The sequence below is a fragment of the Bos mutus genome, chromosome 2 (assembly GCF_027580195.1).
Source record: "Bos mutus isolate GX-2022 chromosome 2, NWIPB_WYAK_1.1, whole genome shotgun sequence".
NCBI classification, from domain to species: Eukaryota; Metazoa; Chordata; class Mammalia; order Artiodactyla; family Bovidae; genus Bos; species Bos mutus.
The window spans coordinates 79,907,164-79,929,508 of record NC_091618.1 but is presented as its reverse complement, the minus strand read 5'-3'; the positions used below and the strand labels follow the sequence as shown (position 1 = coordinate 79,929,508).

The following is a 22,345-nucleotide window of genomic DNA, read 5'->3' as shown; positions in this document are numbered from 1 at the left end:
TTATCCTCAATATTATTCAAAAGGTCTCTAAATTTATCCTCTGTGCATTAATTGATCACCTTAGCCAGGACATGCGAAGTGGACCAGTTTTCTTGTGGAAACGGGCGCTGCATTCCCAGAGCATGGCTGTGTGACCGGGAAGATGACTGTGGGGACCACACAGACGAAATAGCATCTTGTGGTAAGTTGTGAGCTTTCAGGCTGTTACTGGAGAAGGGAATGGCAACCCACTCCAGTACTCTTGCCTAGAAATTCCCATAGATGGAGGAGCATTGTAGGCTACAGTCCGTGGGGTCACAAAGAGTCGGACACAACTGAGCGACTTAACTTTCACTTAACTTTCTAACTTTCAAACAGATTATATCACTATCGTCTGTTTTAAAAGGCTGTTTATTTCTTTATGAATATAAGACAACAAGGCAGAAGATGTTACTTTTTATTACTGCCTTTTGGGCCTGAGTGTGTACTTTAATGATAACTCCAGAATGTGTCCCATTCACGAGGCACTAGCCATATCATTGGCTAAAATAAATGGATCCAAACATTGCAGATTTTAGTAGGAAGTGATTATTATAAGGCGAACAGGACGTTCTCAGATGTTCATTATTTATCTTATGTCTATAATGATTAAATTTTTCAAACAGAATAGCTCATTCAGTGACATGTGGACTAACTGAGGAGGCCATGCTTCCTGTTTGTATGCATGTGTTACACTCTTGGAGCAATACACTATAGAGGCTGAGAATACATAGTTGATAAATCATTTGTTTCATTTCTAAAGAATTGTATCATTCTGAAGGACAAAATTTTTATTAGTTGAAAACATTTTTTTAAAGGCAAAATTCCTATTATTGCATAAAGTTGCCAATTTAATTACACCCATTTGTACCCATATATCAGTAGGCCGTATTATCATTTGTGTACTAAAACACAATAAGGAAATGAACCAGATTTTCTAAGTCTTCCACTTTATTTCAGTCATGGCTTTGAATATTTTAAATTACTACAGGACAGCATAAATTAGACATGTGTAGCACATTTATTAAAGTAGAATACAGCTGGGTATGTATTTTTAATATTTTGACTCCATGTTATAGTATTTCTACCAATAGAGAAATAAGGAGACTTTTTTCTAACTCCTCAATTAAAATAGTTCTGTTCAGCATGTGCACTCTGTTTACCTAAAATTTTTCCTTTTAAATATTTTTTTATACCACACTAAGTCCCTATAACATTTGAGTTTACAACCTCTCAAAAAAAAATCTAGATAAAGTATTAATCATTGGCAATTGACATTCCACAGAAGACAGTAGAGATGCTAATAAAAAAAAAGTAATAGAGAATTACATAATTGTACATGTTACATGTAGAAAAATTTCTGAGGGCTGGCCAGTTAAGGGATTGAGCAGTGTATTTTCTCTCCTTTCCAATGTCCAGACTAATCATGTGGCTGGGTCTGCTTCTAGAGGGCTCTACTTTTTAGAAAAACTTAAATGCTTTTCTGCTCTTAGCATCTCCATCCAGAGTATCCCAGAAACATAATGAACAACCTGAAAACGTTAAATACAGAGAAAGTCTGGAGTTAGAATTCCAAGTCAGATAAGAAATGCCATGAAAAACAGAGTAGGAAATTTGTGATGAGCTCTTTAGAGAATTTTGATCAGGACTTTGAGCTGACTTATTTTTAGCAATGGATCTAGTGCAATATTTTTTTCTTTATTTTAGTAATTTGAATCAAAAGAGAAGAATTCCTAAAATTTCAATAATAATTAAAATAATCATGCCAGCAAACTAACAAACTTTTCATGAGGTGAGTGGACAAAAGGTGTCAGGAGTCCAGACGTATTTTCTTACTGAATCTTTATGAAAAATCTACTGGAAGTATATTACTTTCCACATTTTACAGTTAAGAGAATCAACATTTAAAGTCATGAATAACATGTGTGAGATAACAAAACTAATAAATAACAGAACTAGACCATGAATCCAAGTATGCTTAAAACTAAAACTCAACCATTTCGGTGAACTTGGTTTGGAAGCCAAGGATAAGGTGTAGATAGAGGGCAGATAATGCCATGATGGTGGTTTAGTCACTAAGTCATGTCTGACTTTTGCAACCCCATGGACTCTAGCCTGTCAGACTCCTCTGTCAGTGGGATTCTCCAGGCAAGTATACTGGAATGGGTTGCCATTTCCTTCTCCAGGGATCTTCCCAACCTGGAATCGAACCCAGTTCACCAAAATTGCAGGCAGATTCTTTACATACTGAGTTACTAGGGAAGTTAATGCCATTATGAAGTGAAGTGAAGTGAAGTCACTCAGTCGTGTCTGACTCTTCGCAACTGCATGGACTGTAGCCTACCACGCTCCTCTGTCCGTGGGATTTTCCAGGCAAGAGTACTGGAGTGGGTTGCCATTATATATCCATAAATATCTGATTTAAATGCACAAACACCTGTAGTGAGTTTTATTCATTTGTGTGTTGATAAATCAACATATCTTAGTGGAGAAGAGCCCCAATCCAGTGTTGCTTATTTTTGTGATGTAAATACTCCCACTATGGCCAACATCAATTTGCGAACATGACTCTCTGAATGTGGAGGAGAACATGTACATAACAATATGCAGTATTTCCACGATACAGACACAATCAACATAAATAACTTCAAAAGCAAAATACCCAGAAAATTATAAACTGTGAGTATTAATTACCCTTGTTTTCAATATTACTTAATTGTAAGTTTATATGATTTATCATGTTTTAAAACACTGCCTGTGTGCTTAACAACTGACTCAAAAATCCTTGAAAATCTAAGAATTGGCTCTGTAAGCTGGTACAAGATGCCTCCAGCACACCACTGGATATACAGACAGTGTGAAGTTTATTTGTCAAATAGCATAGTTCCAAAACATGAAATTTTAGAGAATATCAGTAAACCATATGGGCTGGTCTCAGTACCTTTTATAGCATAAGAAACATGTTTTTCTCCAAACATGTTCCTCTCTTTAGCAACATACTTTTATCTCTCAGATTGTCATTTTAACTTAAAATCTACATCAGTAGAGAAGCTTTCCATAAACTTTTAATGTTTAGAGAGAATGGCCTAAATTTCTCTCATAACAGAAATTATCTCTGCACTGAATACAAAATGACAAAAAAAAAGATGTAAATTGTTTAATTTGCTGAATTAAAAAAAAAAAGCAGTCACTCTACTTGGCAATAATCCAGAAATAAATATAGTTTCAGCTAATTTCCAGTTTTATTAAGCATTATTAAAAATTTGGACTGATCATATTTCACTTCTCCTGATGGTGTTAGCCAAGTGCCTGTAAATTTAATCCAACTAGGAGATTCTGTAATCACTTTTTCTTTTTACACCTCAGTTCCATAAACCACCTCTGTTATGTTTAATAATGATTGTTTTACATTGAAAAGAATATTAAAATTTGAGTTTAAAAACATGAGAAATTTGTGACTAAAAATGTTTCTGGTAGTAATTAGGAGCTGAAGGGACTATAAGGGGGGTCAAATTTTCAGTAGGATTCACTATGACCTCTTTACAAACCTAATTAATTTTATATGCATTTGCCTTTACAAGTTAATTGCATATTTGGGGTTCAGATTATATGTGGGCACATACTTACATAATTAGGAAGGCCCTTGAGGATTTTCTCTTGATATGTAAATAATATTTTAAATGTTTTAGTAGATTCGCTCTATAGAAAGGAGAATCTGTAATTTGATGCTGCAAATAAGAGAGGAAATGTTAAAATTGTGAAATTTGTCTCAGAAGTATGTCAAGGAGCTAAATGGTCAATCTTATTTTAAGGACATGACTATCATGTCCTGGTTCTCAACATGACTGGTTCTCAACTTTAGCTGTCAATTAATGAATCGCCTGAGGAGCTTAAAAGTTATATGCCCATTCCTCATCCCAGGGTCGGAGAAGGCAATGGCACCCTACTCCAGTACTTTTGCCTGGGAAATCCCATGGACGGAGGAGCCTGGTAGGCTACAGTCCATGGGGTTGCTGAGGGTCGGACACGACTGAGTGACTTCACTTTCAGTTTTCACTTTCATGCATTGGAGAAGGAAATGGCAACCCACTCCAGTGTTCTTGTCTGGAGAATCCCAGGGATGGGGGAGCCTGGTGGGCTGCCGTCTATGGGGTCACGCAGAGTCGGACACGACTGAAGCGACTTAGCAGCAGCAACATCCCAGGGTAATGAATAAACCACTCAGATTCCGGTACCATTAAGGCACTTGTTTTCAATCTTGAGCATAAATCAAAATCTCTGTAGGGTTCATTCAAAAACAGAAGGCTAGAACCCATTCCCAGAGCCTCTGATCCTGTAGGTCATGCTGTTATTCCAGGGACCACAGTTTAGGAACTACTGACTTATGGGAATCAACTTTCATATTTGATTTTATTTAACATACACCTAATGACTGTTTATATGCAAAACTAATTTATGATGGGAGCAATTATCCAAACAAACGTCATTCCCATCTCCACACTGTAGCATTAAATATAAGGGTATTTCATGATTAAATATAATATTTCACACAAACTTGCATTTTTTTCCCTTGGACAATTAATAGTCAAAAATAGCATAGTTGTTTATTTTAAAATTTAGTTTAACAATTTTTGGGTTGCTTTTTCAATGGTCCAATGGATGTTGGCAATTTGATCTCTGGCTCCTTTACATTTTCTAAATCCAGCTTGAACATCTGGAAGTTCTCAGTTCACATACTATTGAAGCCTGGCTTTGAGAATTTTGAGCATTATTTTGCTTGCATGTGAGATGTGCAGTTGTGTGGTAGTTTGAAGATTCTTTAGCATTGCCTTTCTTTGGGATTGGAATGGAAATGGACCTTTTCCAGTCCTGTGGCCACTGCTGAGTTTTCCAAATTTGCTGGAAAATTTGGAAATATATTGAGTGCAGCACCTTAACAAACTTCTCTGTGAGTGTCCAGGAGTCTCTGGCAGAGGCATGGATCAACAGTGGCCTGCTGCAGGGTTAAGCGCACTAAACACAACATTGCGTACACAAGACCTTTCGAAGGAGGTTGCCATTATCTTCATTACCCCTACCATAGTTTGGTCTCAGGTCAAACAACAGGGAGGGAACACAGCCCCACCCGTCAACAGAAAATTGGAATAAAGATTTGCTGAGCATGGCCCCGCCCATTAAAATAAGACCCAGTTCCCCCCAGTCAATCTCTCCCATCAGGAAGCTTCCATAAGCTTCTTATCCTTATCCTCTTCCATCAGAGGGCAGACAGCATGGAAACCACAATCATAGAAAACTAATCAAACTGATCATATGGATCACTGCCTTGTCTAACTGAATAAAACTATGAGCCATGCCCTGTAGGGCCACCCAAGATGGACAGGTCATGGTGGAGAGTTCTGACAAAATGTGTCCACTGGAGAAGGGAATGGCAAACCATTTCAATATTCTTGCCTTGAGAACCCCATGAATAGTATGAAAAGGCAAAAAGATATGACACTGAAAGATGAACTCCCCAGGTCAGTAAACAATGCCCAGTTTGGATGTGACTGGTGATGGAAGTAAAGTCCTATGCTCTAAAGAGCAATATTGCATAGGAACCTGGAATGTTAGGTCCATGAATCAAGGTAAATTGGAAGTGGTCAAACAGAAGATGTTAGCAGAGCCTCTTCTAAAGGGAATACTTTCTTGCCTCTTCAGTTTCTGTGGGCTCCTGACTCTTCTTGATTGTGGCAGCCTAACTCTAATCTATTGTTTTGTCTTCACATAGATTCTTCTCTGTGTCTCTTTCTCCTACAAGGACATCAGTCATTGCCCACTCTTAATCCAGGATGATCTCATCTCAAGATCCTTAAGTTAATTACATCTACAAAGACACTTTCTAAATAAGGTCACAATCACAGGTACTAGGGTTTAAAAATTGGACAAATCTTTTTGAGACATATGATGTAATCCGCTACACCTGGGGAACTTTATTATGCCCTATTTCACCAAATGAAGTATAATAGTGGCTCAGGTATAGGCAGCTTTAAAAGATGAACAGGTAATTCTGTATGCAACCTGATTTGTGAAAATTACTCTCCTAATACCTATTAATTTAGTCCCTGCCTGCTGGTTAAATTTCTCACCAAGTCTCTCTATTACATGATTCAGTCCACTTCTCTTGCTTTTCCTTTGCACCTAGAGCTTTCTACTAACAGAAGCAATTTCTTGGCTTGCTAGCTGCTGGGCAATAATAGTTACAACTACCTCTATGGTGCTGACCTTTACATAGAGGTGTATATGGTGCACTTCTGTGGTGCAACCCTTTACATTTCTGTCAAAAGTAAACTTGACTTCTTTAAAGAGTTCAGTAGCATTCATCACGTCATTGGTTATTAATTAATTAATACCAGGTGTTTATTAATTACACATATGTACACACATAAACACACACTATATACACATTCTCATATATGTAAACATACACACAAATGCACATGTATACTCAAACATATATGTAATCAGAATCAAATATATATATATAATCTATATAGCACCTGGTATCTAGTATCTAGTAGTCATTCAATAAAATGTTATTAAATAGATTTGTTATAGATATATCTTCTTTTTTCTTCTTTATAAATAATTTTCTATTCTCAAATGAGACTATATATGTGTGTATATATGTTCTCAAATGGAAATATATATTTTCAACTGTGGCTGGAGTTGGTCCAGTTGCAATTAGTTCAGAAAATAGCAATATTTCCAATATCCTTTTTTTTTTTATTCTAATGTTTTGAAAGATATCAGACTGAAGTCCTATACTGATAAAGGAAACATCATTTCCATCATGCTGAGCTGGCATTTTGCAAAGAAAAAGCTATATGCATAGGTGAATATTTGAATCATGAGTTGCTGTTCATTGCTATGAGATATTTTCTAGCGTTTAAACAGAACTTGGGTGACTGAAGTTGGGACCCTACCCCAGGGTAAACTGCCAAAAGGCAGTCAGAATGCAACTTTTGTTTTTTCCCCTGAGCCAGTATCCTTTTCAGAGCCTCAACTATGTGTTTTATTGACCCGCACTCAGATATTGTAAACTCAGTTTTTCTGTCTTCTAGAGTTCACCAAGTCACATATTTTCATTTACTATGTTCTAGATGGCTGAATTATTAAAAAAAAGGCAAAGCTTCTGTTAGAGGTAAAAGAGGGAGAGAGGGTAAAAACCAGACTTCAATCAGTAATAAACAAAATACTTAAAAACTATGACAAGTTCTATGAAAGAAATAAGAAGCTAAATGACATGCTACCTGGTGTGCGTATATGTGAATTTTCTAATTGATGCATGTTTATCAATGAAAATTTATACATAACCTTTCTTTGACATGTATAATCTTTACACAATAAGACTGGGTCCTATATGGTAATGAAATTCTAGGCTCAATATATGTTCATAATCTAGTCCATCTCTGTCCCTATTTTGTATAAAACTATATATATATATACAAGTTTAGATTTAAAAATTCAAGTAAACTTATTTAAAAATAATTATTTTAATTGTTAGGGATGCTTATCACTCTCAGATATGAATCCAGTCTTTGAAAATATTTCTGCTGCCATAAAATGTATAAAAACAGAAAATGTAACTTTTCTCTCTCCTCTATTTTCCATCTAACCCACTGGTTTCTACTCATTAATATTTATGCATATTCAACTTTCACTTTCTTTAAAAAGGTTACTACCAACATAACTACCAAATTCTCCTTTGATCATACACATCTCATCAACTATCACATTAATTCTTTCCTTACAATTAATGTCTTTGGAAATTTGAATAAAATTTGTATATCCATCTGCCACTTAGTTGACTATAAAAAGTGGAAACTCATGAAAATGGTCTTTGTCAAGCTCAACAAGGGGGAAAAAAAAATCTGGATAGGGCATGTCAGTTTGTATTTAATGTTATCTGAACAGTTTCATCACAGCGGTGCTTCTTCTTGAAACATTTTTTCCTCTTGTCTTCTATGAGAAGATATTTTCTCATTTAACCCCTACACTTCTCTAGTTTCTTTGTCTCTGCCTAACTTTCAGATAGTCCTTCATTATTTTCTTTGTGAAAGGAAGTAAATTGTTTTCTAAAACATTCTCATTTCTTATTTATTTGTTTGGAAATGAGAGTACAATTTCAACTCCTAATTCAGTATTGTCAATCATTTTACAGGTTAGCTTAGGTATTATAAATTTCCTCTTGGTATTTGCTGTTTTACTACAGTGTTTCTATATGTACATTTATTTTTAATTATCTTAAGATAGATTGTACTTCTTATATCTAAAGTCATATCTCTCATAAATTCTGGGAAATTCTAGAGAAGTTTCCTTTTGAATAATATCTAATCTCCATTTTCTCTCTTCCATATTTTTGGAACTATTAGGTTAATACTTGTTCATTTTAGTCTATTCTTCATGATTCTTGATCCCTTCTTACATTATTTTTGAACTGAAACCATGGCAATCTCTTCAGACTTGTATTCCAGTTTAATAATTGTTCCTTCAGATGTATGAATTTGTAATTTAACTTTTGCTGGGAGAAACATCAATAACCTCAGATATGCAATGGCACCACCCTTATGGCAGAAAGCAAAGAAGAACTAAAGACCCTCTTGATGAAAGTGAAAGAGGAGAGTGAAAAAGTTGGCTTAAAGCTCAACATTCAGAAAACTAAGATCATGGCATCTGGTCCCATCACCTCATGGCAAATAGGTGGGGAAACAATTGAAATAGTAACGGACTTTATTTTCCTGGGCTCCAAAATCACTGCAGATGGTGACTGCAGCCATGAAATTAAAAGACGCTTGTTCCTTGGAAGAAAAGCTATGACCAACATAGACAGCATAAAAAAGCAGAGACATTACTTTGCTAACAAAGGTCTGTCTAGTCAAAGCTATGGTATTTCCAGTAGTCATATATGGATGTGAGAGTTGGACTATAAAGAAAGCTGAGCACAAAAGAATTGATGCTTTTGAACTGTGGTGTTGGAGAAGACTCTTGAGAGTCCCGTAGGCTGAAAGGAGATCAAACCAGTCAATCCTAAAGGAAATCAATACTGAATATCCATTGAAAGGACTGATGCTGAAGCTGAAGCTCCAATACTTTGGCCACCTGATGCAAAGAACTGACTCATTGGAAAAGACTCTGATGCTGGGAAAGACTGAAGGCAGGAGGAGAAGGGGACGACAGAGGATAACATGGTTGGATGGGATCACCAACTCAATGGACATGAGTTTGAGCAAGTTCCAGGAGTTGGTGATGGACGGGAAGGCCTGGTGTGCTGGAGTCAACAGGGTTGCAAAGAGTTGGACATGACTGAGTGACTGAACTGATGCATTTTGAAAGTTCAAGGCTCTAGTTTTCATTTCTAAATATTCTATTTGATTATTTTTCAAGTCCCCCTACTTTTTTTTTCTCAGAATGTCTCAGAATGATTTACATTTAAACAATTTGTCTTTCTCCTTTAATTAAATTTTGACTTCCCTATTTTATAGTTCCTATCATATTTCAATCTCATTTCTGTCAGATATTTTTAAAATATGTGTAGAGCTTGTAGATGTATTTCTGCCATTTGCTGCATCTGCTGAATTTCTCTCACCAGATTTTTTTCTTTCACCTTTTTAATTTTTGTTTTATTTTTTGTGATTTTTGAACTTTGAGACTATTATATATGTATATATATATATATATATATATTTTTTTTGGCCCTATGGAAGTCCTTAAGACTTGTCTTCAGATCGGCTGCATTAAACACCATGAGAATTCTTGGAAATGTTATGTGCCCTGAATTAATTTTTACCTTTAGTTTTTAAGGTTGAGGTTTCCTGAACTGTAGAAACTAGAACTTATGATATAGTCTTCATACATGTACAGGGAAGACTATATATTTTTTCACTTACAGTCCAAGCTAAGACATTTCCTTGTATTGAGAGGAATGTCGTCTGATGCTTCCTTCCATGGAATTTTAACCTCTGAGACTGGGTCTACACTAGGATCAATGCCTTTGTGGAATTAAAGATTTATCACCTATGTGAAGCTGTCATTAGTCCTCAAACATGTAGATTATAATTCTATCATTCTTCTATTGCCTTTCCAAGCAAAGTCACACACACACACACACACACACACACACACACTTCCAGTAGTTATAGTTCACTAGCTGATCTAGTTTTCTGTACCATTCTCATTTCTGGGTTCTGAAAATTTGTATTATTTTTTTTACACATTCACCTATGTGTTAAAATGTTTGGTTGCTACTTTATCTAGAATTTCTCTTGTGTCTGTCACATTGCCAGAACTATTCAATATTTCTTTTCTCGTTCTCAGTCTCATTCTTTATATACTCCCTGGGTGTCCCTTTGACTTCCAAGTCTTTATTATATCAATGGTGATCATTTCTGAATCTGTCTCTCAAGCCTGTTTATAGCTCCTAAAATTCCACTACTTCTGTCTTACACCTTATTGCAGCCATTCTGGAGTTCTTGCAGTTTCTCATATATTTTATGTACTCTGACTTCTGGGCTTTCAGAAATGCCATCTTTCTGGAATATTCTAAAAGCACCCCTTTCCCTCCTGTTTGTCTGATTTAACCTGAACCTGTTATTTGTATCAACTTGTACATCACTCCTCTGGGAAACCATATCTAAGATTAGATGCTTCTGTTGTGTGTTTAAATAACATCTGGCACTGCCCTTGTCATAGCACTTATCAGAGGTTTATTAAGTCGCTTGTTTAATTAAATTACAAATGTTTTTCCTATCAGATTGTAAGTACTCTGAGAAAAGAGAATGCTGAATTCTGTATTCCCAGTGCCTACTACATTTGATTCATTCATACATTCATTCTTTCTGGGTGATATATCTCTAAGGTCTAGAACTCTATTTAAACTAACTAAACAAAGTGTTTAGTAAAATATCTTGAATGGGTAAAAACTTTCACAGTAGTTTTCTACTCTGTTTCATAGAATAGGAACCAGAGATCAGAGGTGTTAAGTAACTGCCCAATGTCACACATTAATTAGTGATAATACAAGAATTTGAACTCAGGATTCACCTGCTTATAATGTTTATGTTCTTTATACTTGGCATATGTGAGATATGAGGTTTTTACGTAACAACAGTGAAAGGGTAGTAAAATAAAGATAATTTGTGGCACCCTATTCTCTTATAATTTTTTTTAAAGTGTATTTATTGGATCTTTTGAAATTTGTCCTACCAAAGTACCAATTCTCTGGAGCCACAACTAGCATTGGTATATAGAAATGTTGTATATTTTCTCAGAGGATATGGTCCTACAATTGCTATAATTTTAAAAAGTATTATTTTCCATAACTATAATTATAAACATTAGAGTAGTAAAAACTAGGATTGGAGTAAAAATAGAAGACATAAACCACAAAGAATAATAAATTTTTCATATCTTTTGCCCAATATTTTTATGCTATGATTCTTTTAAGGACATAGGTATAATCAGAATGGTATAGTGAAAAATAATTTAATTTTGGAATCAGATAAGCATTAGGATTTTACTCTGACACTAGTTGGTAATGAGTGTGTCCTCAGGCAAGTCATACTGTTTTCTTCTGAAAATTTGAGTTGGTAATGACAATTGCAGAGCTGTTGAGTAGAGTGTAAGTAATGTGTTAATGTGGGCTACCTAGTGCCTCTTCTCAATAAATAATAATGTATAATGTATTATAGTCTTCATCGTATTTAGATTAACATCAGGGCTTCCCTAAGTGGCTCAGATGGTAAAAAATATGCCTGCCGTTCTAGAAGCCTGGGTCAGGAAGATCTCCTGGAGAACAAAATGGCTTTCTACTCCAGTATTCTTGCCTGGAGAATTCCATGGGCAGAGGAACCTGGTGGGCTACAGTCCAAGGCATCACAAAGATTCAGACACGACTGAGAAATTAACACTTTCTAACCATGGGCTCCTATATTATCCTTACCTTGTCATTATTTTAACTTGAATCTTCTATGAATTTTCCACACACTTGTCATAGTCAAATTCATATGTGTGTGTGTATATATATATATATATATATATATATATATAATATGTAATACATGCTCTCAAATGAACCTGGAATAACTGTATTTTGAGACTTCAATAATACATTATTTAGAAATATTTATATGGGGAACAAAAAGGAGGAATAAGTAGGACAATTCCTAGATTAGAGACAGGAAAGAAATGTAAATTTCATCTGAAATCTACCTCACTGGGAAACATCTGTCTAAGCTGTGTATAGTGGATAAATATAAGTACCATACCAACCATGATTACCCTTGAGAGAAAGAGAAAATTGTTGCCACTTACGCAATAGCATACATATAACCTGGCAATAAATTTTAGGTGAAAAATATAATAGATAAGTTGAACATTCTACCTGCAACAATAGAAGATTTTTTAACAGCCCATTAATCCATATTATATATTCTATGAGGTTGAAGTAACTGTAGAAATAAAATATAGTTTTCTTTTCTGTGCTGTAATTTCAACATGTTAAAATGTAAGCCACTTTGGTTTAATATGTTTCTTTTTCTGAGTTAATCAGGTAGTCTTTCCAAGAGTCCTGTAATTTATGTCTCAAGGAAGATCCAAAGTCAAATAATACTTATGCAAAGTCAAGAAGGAAAAGACACTGTGTAACATTTAAGACTTTATCAAATGCAATAATTCATAATGATATTTTAACAGAACAAGTATCCAGAAATGAAACAAAATATTAGGTTCTATTTTCAATTTTAAAAGTAATACTAATATTGAAGAACAGGGAAAATATCAGATTTGTTTTTTAAAAGTTTATTTTTTAGGGGAAAAATGTATATTGTCATTGTACCTCATTTCTTATCACCATCAGATGCTAATTATAGGACACTGAGCTATGAAAGCAGAGTTTTACAACATTAGTGAAAAAAGGGAGGAGGTCTACATTGTATTAAAATTTTTTTGATGAAAGTCTTTCTAAAATGTTTTGTACAGTTGACTGCATTATTAGGCAGAGAAAAGCCCAAGATAATTTTAATGTTTCTTTATTTATCAGTTCTTTCATTTTTCTGAAATTCAGTTACTGTGTTTTATTGGAATGCTGTGATAATCCTAGGAATTATTCAGGTGAGAAACCATATTTGTTCTACATTAAATTATTTTAGAGTGTCATGCATTACCAGATGACATTTTTTCTGACTTCTTGACCTTATGGACTTAAGGGACCCAGGATACCATGTTACAAACCAAGAGTCTGTGAATAGAAAGCCTGTGTGATTTACCAATAAGAAAACAAAATTGAATCATTAGTAACTTTAACTTTACTTTTTCCAAGTGTCCATTAAATTAATACCTTTATTTTTTTTTAATGAGTTACTCTTTGCTTTCTTCTCTTCCCACCTTTTTCTTCTTTGTGGAATATACCTATTGGTCCTATAAACTCAGTCATAATTGCAAGAAAGATGATGTAACCAAATATTATATAAGTAATAAATCAGAAAGGAAATTAGTTGTTTAAGAACACATGTGCACTATATGCAAATATTGACATAAAGCAAATAGATTGGCAGATATTTCTCCAGGAAAGGTGACTTTCTTCGGAATCAGAGGAGTATTGCAATTCAGGGTCTGCAACCATGGTGAGCCACATGCAAAGCCTCACAAGGGACGGAGAACTCTTACAGAGGGGAAAAGGAAGTTGGCAAAAGGAGTCTTTTTTTTCCTGTTGGGCTCAGCTATCATCCCAGGGTATGAGAACTCCCCCTTCTTATCTCCCAAATCTACGTAACTGAGATGCTTATTTATTAATTTCTTACACATATGCATATGTTGTATTTACTTACACATGTACATATATTTACTGTGAGCATAAGAGGCATGACTCATTTTCTTAGTGAAAATACATTGAATTTTCAATTATTTTACTCACTTTGGAAGTTTTTACCTTTTGGAAACTAATTTCCAAATGCTTCTTTTGGCTGCTTTTTAAAATTAGAATCTAAGAACTGGATAGAATCTTAAAGGTCACAGGGAAAATTTCTCAACTGACAGTATATCTCATTTAATTGTGTTTTGCTTTATTGCACTTTCAAGATACATTTTTTTACAAATTGAAAACTTGTGGGAAACTTGTGCTGTCAGATGATAGCATTTTTATCAATAAAGTATTAATTAAGGTATGTATGTTTTCTAGACATAATGTGACACAAGTATAATGTGAGCATAACCTTTATGTGCATCAAAAAATTAAAATATTTATGTGGCTCACTTTATTGAAAATGCAGTTTTTTTGATGTTTTCTGAGACCAAGCCTGCAATGTCTCTGATGTATGCCTCTATGCCAAATTTTAGAAGCTTCCAAATGCCTTGAGGGATTCATTTTTTCCTAATAAAATTTATGATGTTGGTTAATATATTTCAAACTTCATAGAAAAGAGATTTTAACATGTGAATTAACCTATTATGACTAAAGATGTAATATTATTTAAAAATTAATTGTCATCATTTCTTACAGTCTGCGTGTAGTTGCTTACTCGTTTTAACCATAACTTATACTTCATTTAAAGTCTCTATTCATGTCTACTCCACATCTTCTAAACATTAAACACTTATTTATCTAATGAAAAAAGCATATTTTTTTACAATATTCATATTGATCCTTTAAAGATAAATGAATTTTCATCATTTTTTCAGATTGAAAAATCTTTCTAAGAGATATTGATTAAATTAATTATGCTTTGGTCATTTTCATTTCTTTTTTGAGTACTTTTTCATATGTCAGAGTATTTGTTCGGTTGCTTTGTAGATGACTTTTGATATAGTCTTTCATCTCTGTGTATCAGTTATTGCTTCCTTTTTTTACTACTTTTTTTTTTTTTTTTTGGCTGCACCACATGGCATGTGGGATCTTAGTTCCCAGATCAAGGGTTGAACCTGTGCCCCCTGCATTGGAAGGTAGAGAATTAAACACTGGATATGCCTCCTTTTTACTTCTATCTTGAATCATATTTAGGCTCTGATCATGTGTTTTGGTTTAAAAAAGTAACACTTATTCTAAAATTCTATCTCAAGACATGGCATTGGTAATCATAAAATTTAGTAAAATATTGTTCACTTTTATAATACTTTCCATTTTAACCATTATGCCAGTACCAAAGATGGATACTCAAAGGTAAATTCACACAAAGAAATTTCTTTTATGCAATCTTAAGTAAAGAAGCAAGTAGTCAAGGATCCATGTTAACAAGATCTATTAGGAAGCCACCACTTTCCCTACCTGTTATTTAATAAATAATAGCAATTTATGTTGTCACTGGATAGTTTACCAGTATTAACGTGGCTATCACTTGTAGTCTGTATCACTGCTGATCACCCTGCTGTCTCTCTTTTCCTAGTTCTAGCTACATAATAGAGATCAGTCTCCAAAACTCATCATTTCATAATTTTAAGAACAAGGGTGAATATTTTAGCCTCTGATTTATATTTGAAATATTATTTCTGGGATAATATACAAAAAGGCCTTTGATATGACCATGCAAAATTAATTTGCTTGCATTTTGTTTCCCTAGTGGCTCAGATGGTAAAGCGTCTGTCTGCAAGGCAGGAGACCCAGGTTTGATCCCTGGGTTGGGAAGATCCCCTGGAGAAGGAAATGGCAGCCCACTCCAGTATTCTTGCCTGGAAAATCACATGTACCACGGAGCCTGGTAGGCTACCGTCCATGGGTTCGCAAAGAGTCAGACACGACTGAGCAGCTTCACTTTCACTTTTCACTTTTGCTTTTCATTCTAGTTATTAGTGATTTGCCAAAAACTACATGTTGACATAGACTTTTAACTTTAAAATGTCATGGTTTTTAAAAGAAAATGCAAAGTTCTATAGGAATTGTAGCAATGTCATTTAAAATTCTCATTTCCTAAAGTATATTTTGTTAGTACTAAGAAAATGCTCAATGGCAACTTTTTAGAAGAATTACTACTGGGAGTACTTTGTAAAGTCCTCTTAAAAAAAAAAAAAAGACTCAGAGTAGGCCTGGAGGGGAAACCTGGGAAGCATGACTGCCAAAAAGGCCCAAGTCCCATAAAGAGAGCAAGGCCATAAGGGGGCCAGTGGTAACCACCACTCAAATCTTCTCATAAATGGTGCAGTGCAGGGAACTGTTGGCCCAAGTGAGATGGCGTGGTGGGTGAGATCAGCCTTATCCAACAGGCCAGAGAGTGTGATGACAGAGGGAGATGCAGGCAGAAAAACTCCCCATGCATGTGTGAGATCAAGGATTCAGTTGTTACCCACTAGAATGGGTTTTGTTTAAAGGGTTGTGTTTAAAACATTAAGGAAAAAGATAGACCCAAAAAACTGTGACAAAAATGATCAAGTAAATCTTGCTATAATCCACTTATGAATAAAGTAAGAGTTGATAGTGTTGCAGATTTTAAAGAAATATCAAAATTCAAAATAATTGGTATTTTTGATATTCAGTTCAGTTCAGTTCAGTCGCTCAGTCGTGTCCGACTCTTTGCGACCCCATGAAATGCAGCACACCAGGCCCTCCTGTCCATCACCAACTCCCGGAGTTCACTCAAACTCATGTCCATCGAGTCGGTGATGCCATCCAGCCATCTCATCCTCTGTCGCCCCCTTCCCCTCCTGCCCCCAATCTCTCCCAGTATCAGAGTCTTTTCCAATGAGTCAGCTCTTCGCATGAGGTGGCCAAAGTTTCAGCTTTAGCATCAGTCCTTCCAATGAACACCCAGGACTGATCTCCTTTAGAATGGACTGGTTTGGATCTCCTTGCAGTCTAAAGGACTCTTATAGAATTATGAAATATTGGCTGGTATGTATGGAAACTGGTGAACCAAATACTAAACTATTGAAAGTATTTAGAGACTCATTTCTACTGGGCACAAAGAACTCTCTTTATATAATGAAACAATTTATGAGAACTAACGTAACTTTTATATTTAAGATAGATGGAAAATATGGGTAAAGTAACAGTTTAGGTACTTTCATGGATAATAAGTTAAAATAAGGTAGAATATTGATAGTAGGATGTTATAGAAAGAGGGATAGATGGAGAGTTTGATGAACTTAATTCTAATAACCTAATTTCCATTAAGGAGGTATACATAACCTTAGGCAAGCCTAACATTCATGATTTCAGTTTCTTTAGGAGTAAAATAGTTTTATATAATCAAACATTTCTTATTTCTTTGTTTTTCAAGCACAAAAATCTGTTGTTATTATTCATACATTTTTTACTTAATTCCAGAAGTAAAGCTATAGACAGATACAGAATTGTGTAGCTAGATAAGAGGTGAATAGGTTTGGCTGAAGGAATTTGGGCAGCCTGAGTCTAACTCAGCCACATTGGTAGCTCTGAGACAAGCTAAAGACTAAAACGTGAAAATATTGATGGTCCCCCAGCCGTCAGATGGAGGTTAGAGAGAAAACCAAGTATTTGCCACAAAATGACTTTGACTACTGCTGTCAGGGAACAGTAGTAAAGAATATAGGCCACATATCTATCTCTGTGTCATTTTTTTCTGTCTTTATACCAGTGAATTGATGGAGGTTTTTTCATGCTTCTTTTTCTTTTTTTTTTAATGTCTATTAAATAAGTTGTGTGTGTGAGGATATATGATTCCTTGGATATTGTCTTGGGAGATAAAAGGTCTGATATTGAGTAAATCATGTTAACTCTACATGAATTACTTTCATTATATGAAAAATTTTATCCTGGGAAATATTAGTAAGCTTCTTTGAATTCCTTGGATGAACTGTTTACAATCATCTTTTCTCTTATTATTACTACCTTATTTTTCTCTTGTAATCAGTCCTGATTATCTGATCTTATTTTGACAAAATTGTCTGCTCAATTCACTAATCCTTTGAATTGGCTGACCAATTCTTTTTTTAGAATCATTTCCTGTACTAATTCTATGCTTTGTTTTTTCAGTGTTTATTGTTATGGGTATGTCATTGTAGTTACCTGTTAGTAAACAAGGTCTTTTGATTTAATTAAGTAAAATTTTATTTTGAAATCTTATGTTTTGCTGTTGTTGATTTCCCGGGGATTTTTTTTTTTTTTAATTTAGAATTCACACTTTCAAAATCTATATAACTGTATTGTCAGGGGAGTGTGTAATTTCCTTGGTTCTGTCTCATCACAACAAAAATTTAAAGTGATGGATGAACCAGCATTACAACCCTCAGATGGACCAGTGTTACAGCTCTGTGTTACAGCTCAGTTTAATTTAGAAAGTAAAGAAAAATACATCCTCGAGGCATGAGGGCATGCCAACCCAAAAGATGCGAAGAGAAGAGAGGCCCCTCTTGTATATGTTTTCTCTCTTTCCCCGAGCCTGCCGTATGTAAATTGGGCTAGCAAGGAGGGCTGTTTGTTTTACCCTAGATTCTCACTCTGGTCCTTGGACCTTTCTTTATTCTATTTTCGAGGGCTTTTCCCTTCCTTGTCTTTTGGCCACCACCATTTTGGACTCCTTTTTCCTATTCTATCTACCTAACATTCCCCCTTTAAGAGATAGGAGGCCCAATTCTTTGGGAATAGGGACATCGAGGTTTCTCTGGCTACTTCCTGCTGAACTGGGACAACAGCAAGGGGCATTGGGCCTCTCTCACTTGATAGTCTCAAGCCTCAGAGTCCTATAGCAGTGTCCATCTAAGGGTGATTGATATTTTCATGGTTGGCTGTAGTTTTATATATCCTTGTTGAACTGGCACTGCATGTCTTAGCTTGTTGACCTGGGCAGAGAAAAAAATGGTTTAGACAATTGATAATACATGGGACAATCATAAGCAGCATCAATATGGTAATAACAGGGATTAGTAGGGACATTAGCCAACTCCAAATTTCCCATTACCAGGAGGATCCCCCAAAGAGAGATTGTAGCCACCCCAAGAACTCCCCAGCTCATTCTTTGAGTTCCTGTAGGGTCTAGAATGTTTTTCTTGAGGACTGTGAGACTTTCTTTAACTTAGCTGGAAGTATTTACCCAGAAACAACACATCTCATTCAAAATGGCTCAAGTCCTTCCTTGTTCAGGGATCAGGAGATCTATCTCCTGTCTATTTTGGAGTACAGCACTTGACAAGCTATGTTGGCTCCATAGAACTGTCCTGAGAAATCTTATCCCCAGAAACTTGATTTTTGAGGTGTTCATTAGAATGGCATTCATTTGTAGTTCTGAATAGGTATCTGAGATTTCCCAGGGGCTCACAGGTGTATTGAGTGTCCTCTTCTGTTTTCTTCTATGGCTTGACTCATGAGTAGTGAATGCAGGAGTCATGTCCCAAGGTACAGTCAAGTCATGTACCTTGACTGCTGTGGGGGTAGAAAGTATTACAGGGTAGGGGCCCTTCCATGTGGGCTGGAGTTGAGCTTTGGGGATCCATCTTTCTAGACTTTAATAAGGACTTGAGTCCCTGGAACATATAGTGGTGACTCCTTAGAATCTTTGGATCCTGGTTGACTCCCCACAAGTGTATATCCTATTAGAATTTCCCAATGACCATGGTATAAGACTGGAGGGTCTGAGCCTCTGGATCTGGGAAGAGGTCATTGACATAAACAAAAGGTCTCCCAGAGAGCAATTCATAAGGACTAAGACCAATCTGTTCTTTAGGGGCAATATGAGTGTGGAAGAGAGCTATTGGTAACGCCTCCTTCCATCCCAGAGAGGTCTCTTTTTTATTGCTGATTTTAAGAATTGGTTGGCTCTTTCTACTTTTCCTGAAGACTGAGGCCTCCAGGCACAATGGAGAAAACAAGTAATGCCCAATGCTTTAGAGACCCCTTGGGTGACCTTAGAAGTAAATGATGTCCCATTGTCACTTTATAATGACCTGGGCAGACCAAATCTTGGAATGATTTCATGGAGCAGTTTTTTTACCACCTCCTCAGCCTTCTCAGTCTGGGTGGGAAAGCCTTCAATCCATCCTGTGAATGTATCTATCATGACTAATAGGTATTTATACCCTGGAGAAACTGGCATCTGGGTGGAGTCCATCTGCCAGTCCTCTCCTGGGTAGGTCACATGTTGTTGGACAGGATGGGCCAGCTGGGGTCTTCAAGCTTCTTGGGGGTTGTTTAATTGGCAGGTGGGACAAGAGGAGACCATTTGCCTTATAGTCATTTGGAGGCCTATTCCTCTGAAGGACCTTTCTAGTAATCTTTGGAGGGCCTTTTCCGCTAAATGAATGGTGGCATGTGAGGAGTTAACCAACTTCCATTGGAGGTTCCTAGGCAGAGAAAAGGAGTCCCTCCTTTTGGAACCACTCCATATCATCTTCTTAAAAGTCCTCACCCTTAGCTTTAAGAGTCTCACCTTCAGTATATGAAAGAGTTTCTGTCAAATTAGTCTGTGGAATTAATGTGGCAACCCCTATTAAGTTGTTGTTCTGTAATGCTGCTCTCTGCTGCCTAATCAGCTGCTTGGTTCCTTTGTGCTACTTCCATGCTCCCTTTTTGGTGTTCTTCACAATGGGAGACTGAAACATTGGCAGGCATATATACTGTCTCCAACAGCCTAATGATTTGATCGCCATGTTTGATTGGGGACCCTCGGGTGGTCAAGTGGCCTCTTTCTTTCCAAATAGCAGCATGTGCATGTAGCATCAGAGAGGCGTAGTTGGAGTCAGTGTAAATGGCTACTCTTTTTCTCTTTCCTAGCTCTAAAGTTTGAGTCAGGGCTATGAGCTCAGCTAATTGGGCCGAAGTACCTGGTGGCAAAAGTTTAGTCTCTGTGGCCTCAAAATTGGAGATTACTGCATATCTGGCTCTTTTTCCATCTAAGACAAAGCTGCTTCCATCAGTGTACAGAATTTCCTCAGGATTGGTCAGAGGATCTTCTGACAATCCCTCTCAGGGTTTTGTTCAGTAGTTCAAGGTCTCTGACACATCCAGTTGCACCCTTGGCTCCAGCCCTGTGATAGTTATCTGTGACAGGCAGGCTGGCTGGAGTAGGCCGCTTTAGTCCTGTTGAACCATCATGAGGGAAGGCTTGGTGCTTGACCTTGAGGCTCTGGGTTCTCGAGGGCAGAGTGCCACCCAGAGTCCCAATTGATGATATTTGTAGCAAGACACTTTAGGAGACTTGGACTTGTCACTTGGACACTTTTTGGCCCAATGTCCCATCTGTCTACAGATTAGGCATTTGCCTCATGCCTTGTCCTTCAAGGACTCAGAGTTTTCCATAGGGCTTCCCTGGAGGGCGGCCAGCATCTGGGCATGCCTTGTCTCTTTCTTTTTCTCCCTCTCCTGGGCCTTGGCCTCCCTCTCCTTTTCTCTCTTATAAAGGTACTGGTGGCTGTCTGGACCATCTCATCTAAAGAGGCAGCAGGGTCCTGCTGCTGTTGCTGTTGTAACTTTATCTTGATGTCTGATGTGCATTGGGATAGGAATTTGTCCTCTAAAATCACTTGTCCCTCATAAGAGTCTAAGTCCAGGTTGGCAAACTTTTGGAGGGCCTCTTTTAGCCTTTCCAGAAAGGCAACAGGGTTCTCCTTGGGCTCCTGATTTATTGCTGAGTTCCAGGCATAGCTGATTACTTTTTGCCGGGCTGCTTTCAGTCCTACCTTCACACAGATCAGAAAATGATCCCTTTCCCAGGTGTGTTCAGGATCATTATAATTCCAGTTAGGATCTGAGGAGGGGACTGCAGTTTCCCCTACTGGGTATTTATCACTTGACATGTAAAGCCCCATAGCATACCTTTGGGCTTCCTTTAAGACCCTAGCATGTTCAGGGTCAGATAGAAAGAAAGTGAAGTCGCTCAGTCCTGTCAGACTCTTTGCCACCCCATGGACAGCAGCCTACCAGGATCCTCCATCCATAGAATTTTCCAGGCAAGGGTACTGGAGTGGGTTGCCATTTCTTTCTCCAGGGGATCTTACTGACCCAGGGATCAAACCCAGATATCCTGCATTGCAGGCAGACATTTTACCATCTGAGTCACCAGGGAAGCCCCAGAGTCAGATAAAGTTTGGCTAAATATGACCATGATGTCCTTCCACGTCAAGTCAAAGGCCATTGTAATGTATTGTAATGTATCTATATATTTGCCTGTGTCATCTGTATAGCTTCCAAGGTCTTGTTTGATCTGTCTTAGTTCTAAGAGGGAGAACTGCTTATGGACCTGGGTTGGTCTGATTTCTCCTCCAGTTTCAACTAAGGTACATACTTGAGTTGGCTTTTGTGGAGGGGTGTTCCCAGGTATGGGGGTATGTTTGGATACAAGGAAGGAGCACCAGGCAACTCAGGAGCCATGGGAGGTGAGCCTTCATGTGAAGG

The 22,345-nt window shown here is 36.7% G+C and overlaps 1 protein-coding gene across 1 annotated transcript in view; it reads left to right on the top strand.

Annotated features, from left to right (window-relative positions):
- LRP1B (LDL receptor related protein 1B) overlaps positions 1 to 22,345 on the top strand; it is a 1,793,119-nt gene that overhangs the window by 928,358 nt on the left and 842,416 nt on the right. Inside the window, exon 17 of the mRNA XM_070360639.1 lies at positions 65 to 181. Within this exon, the coding sequence (XP_070216740.1) occupies positions 65 to 181 (117 nt within the window). The remainder of the gene's footprint in view (positions 1 to 64; positions 182 to 22,345) is intronic.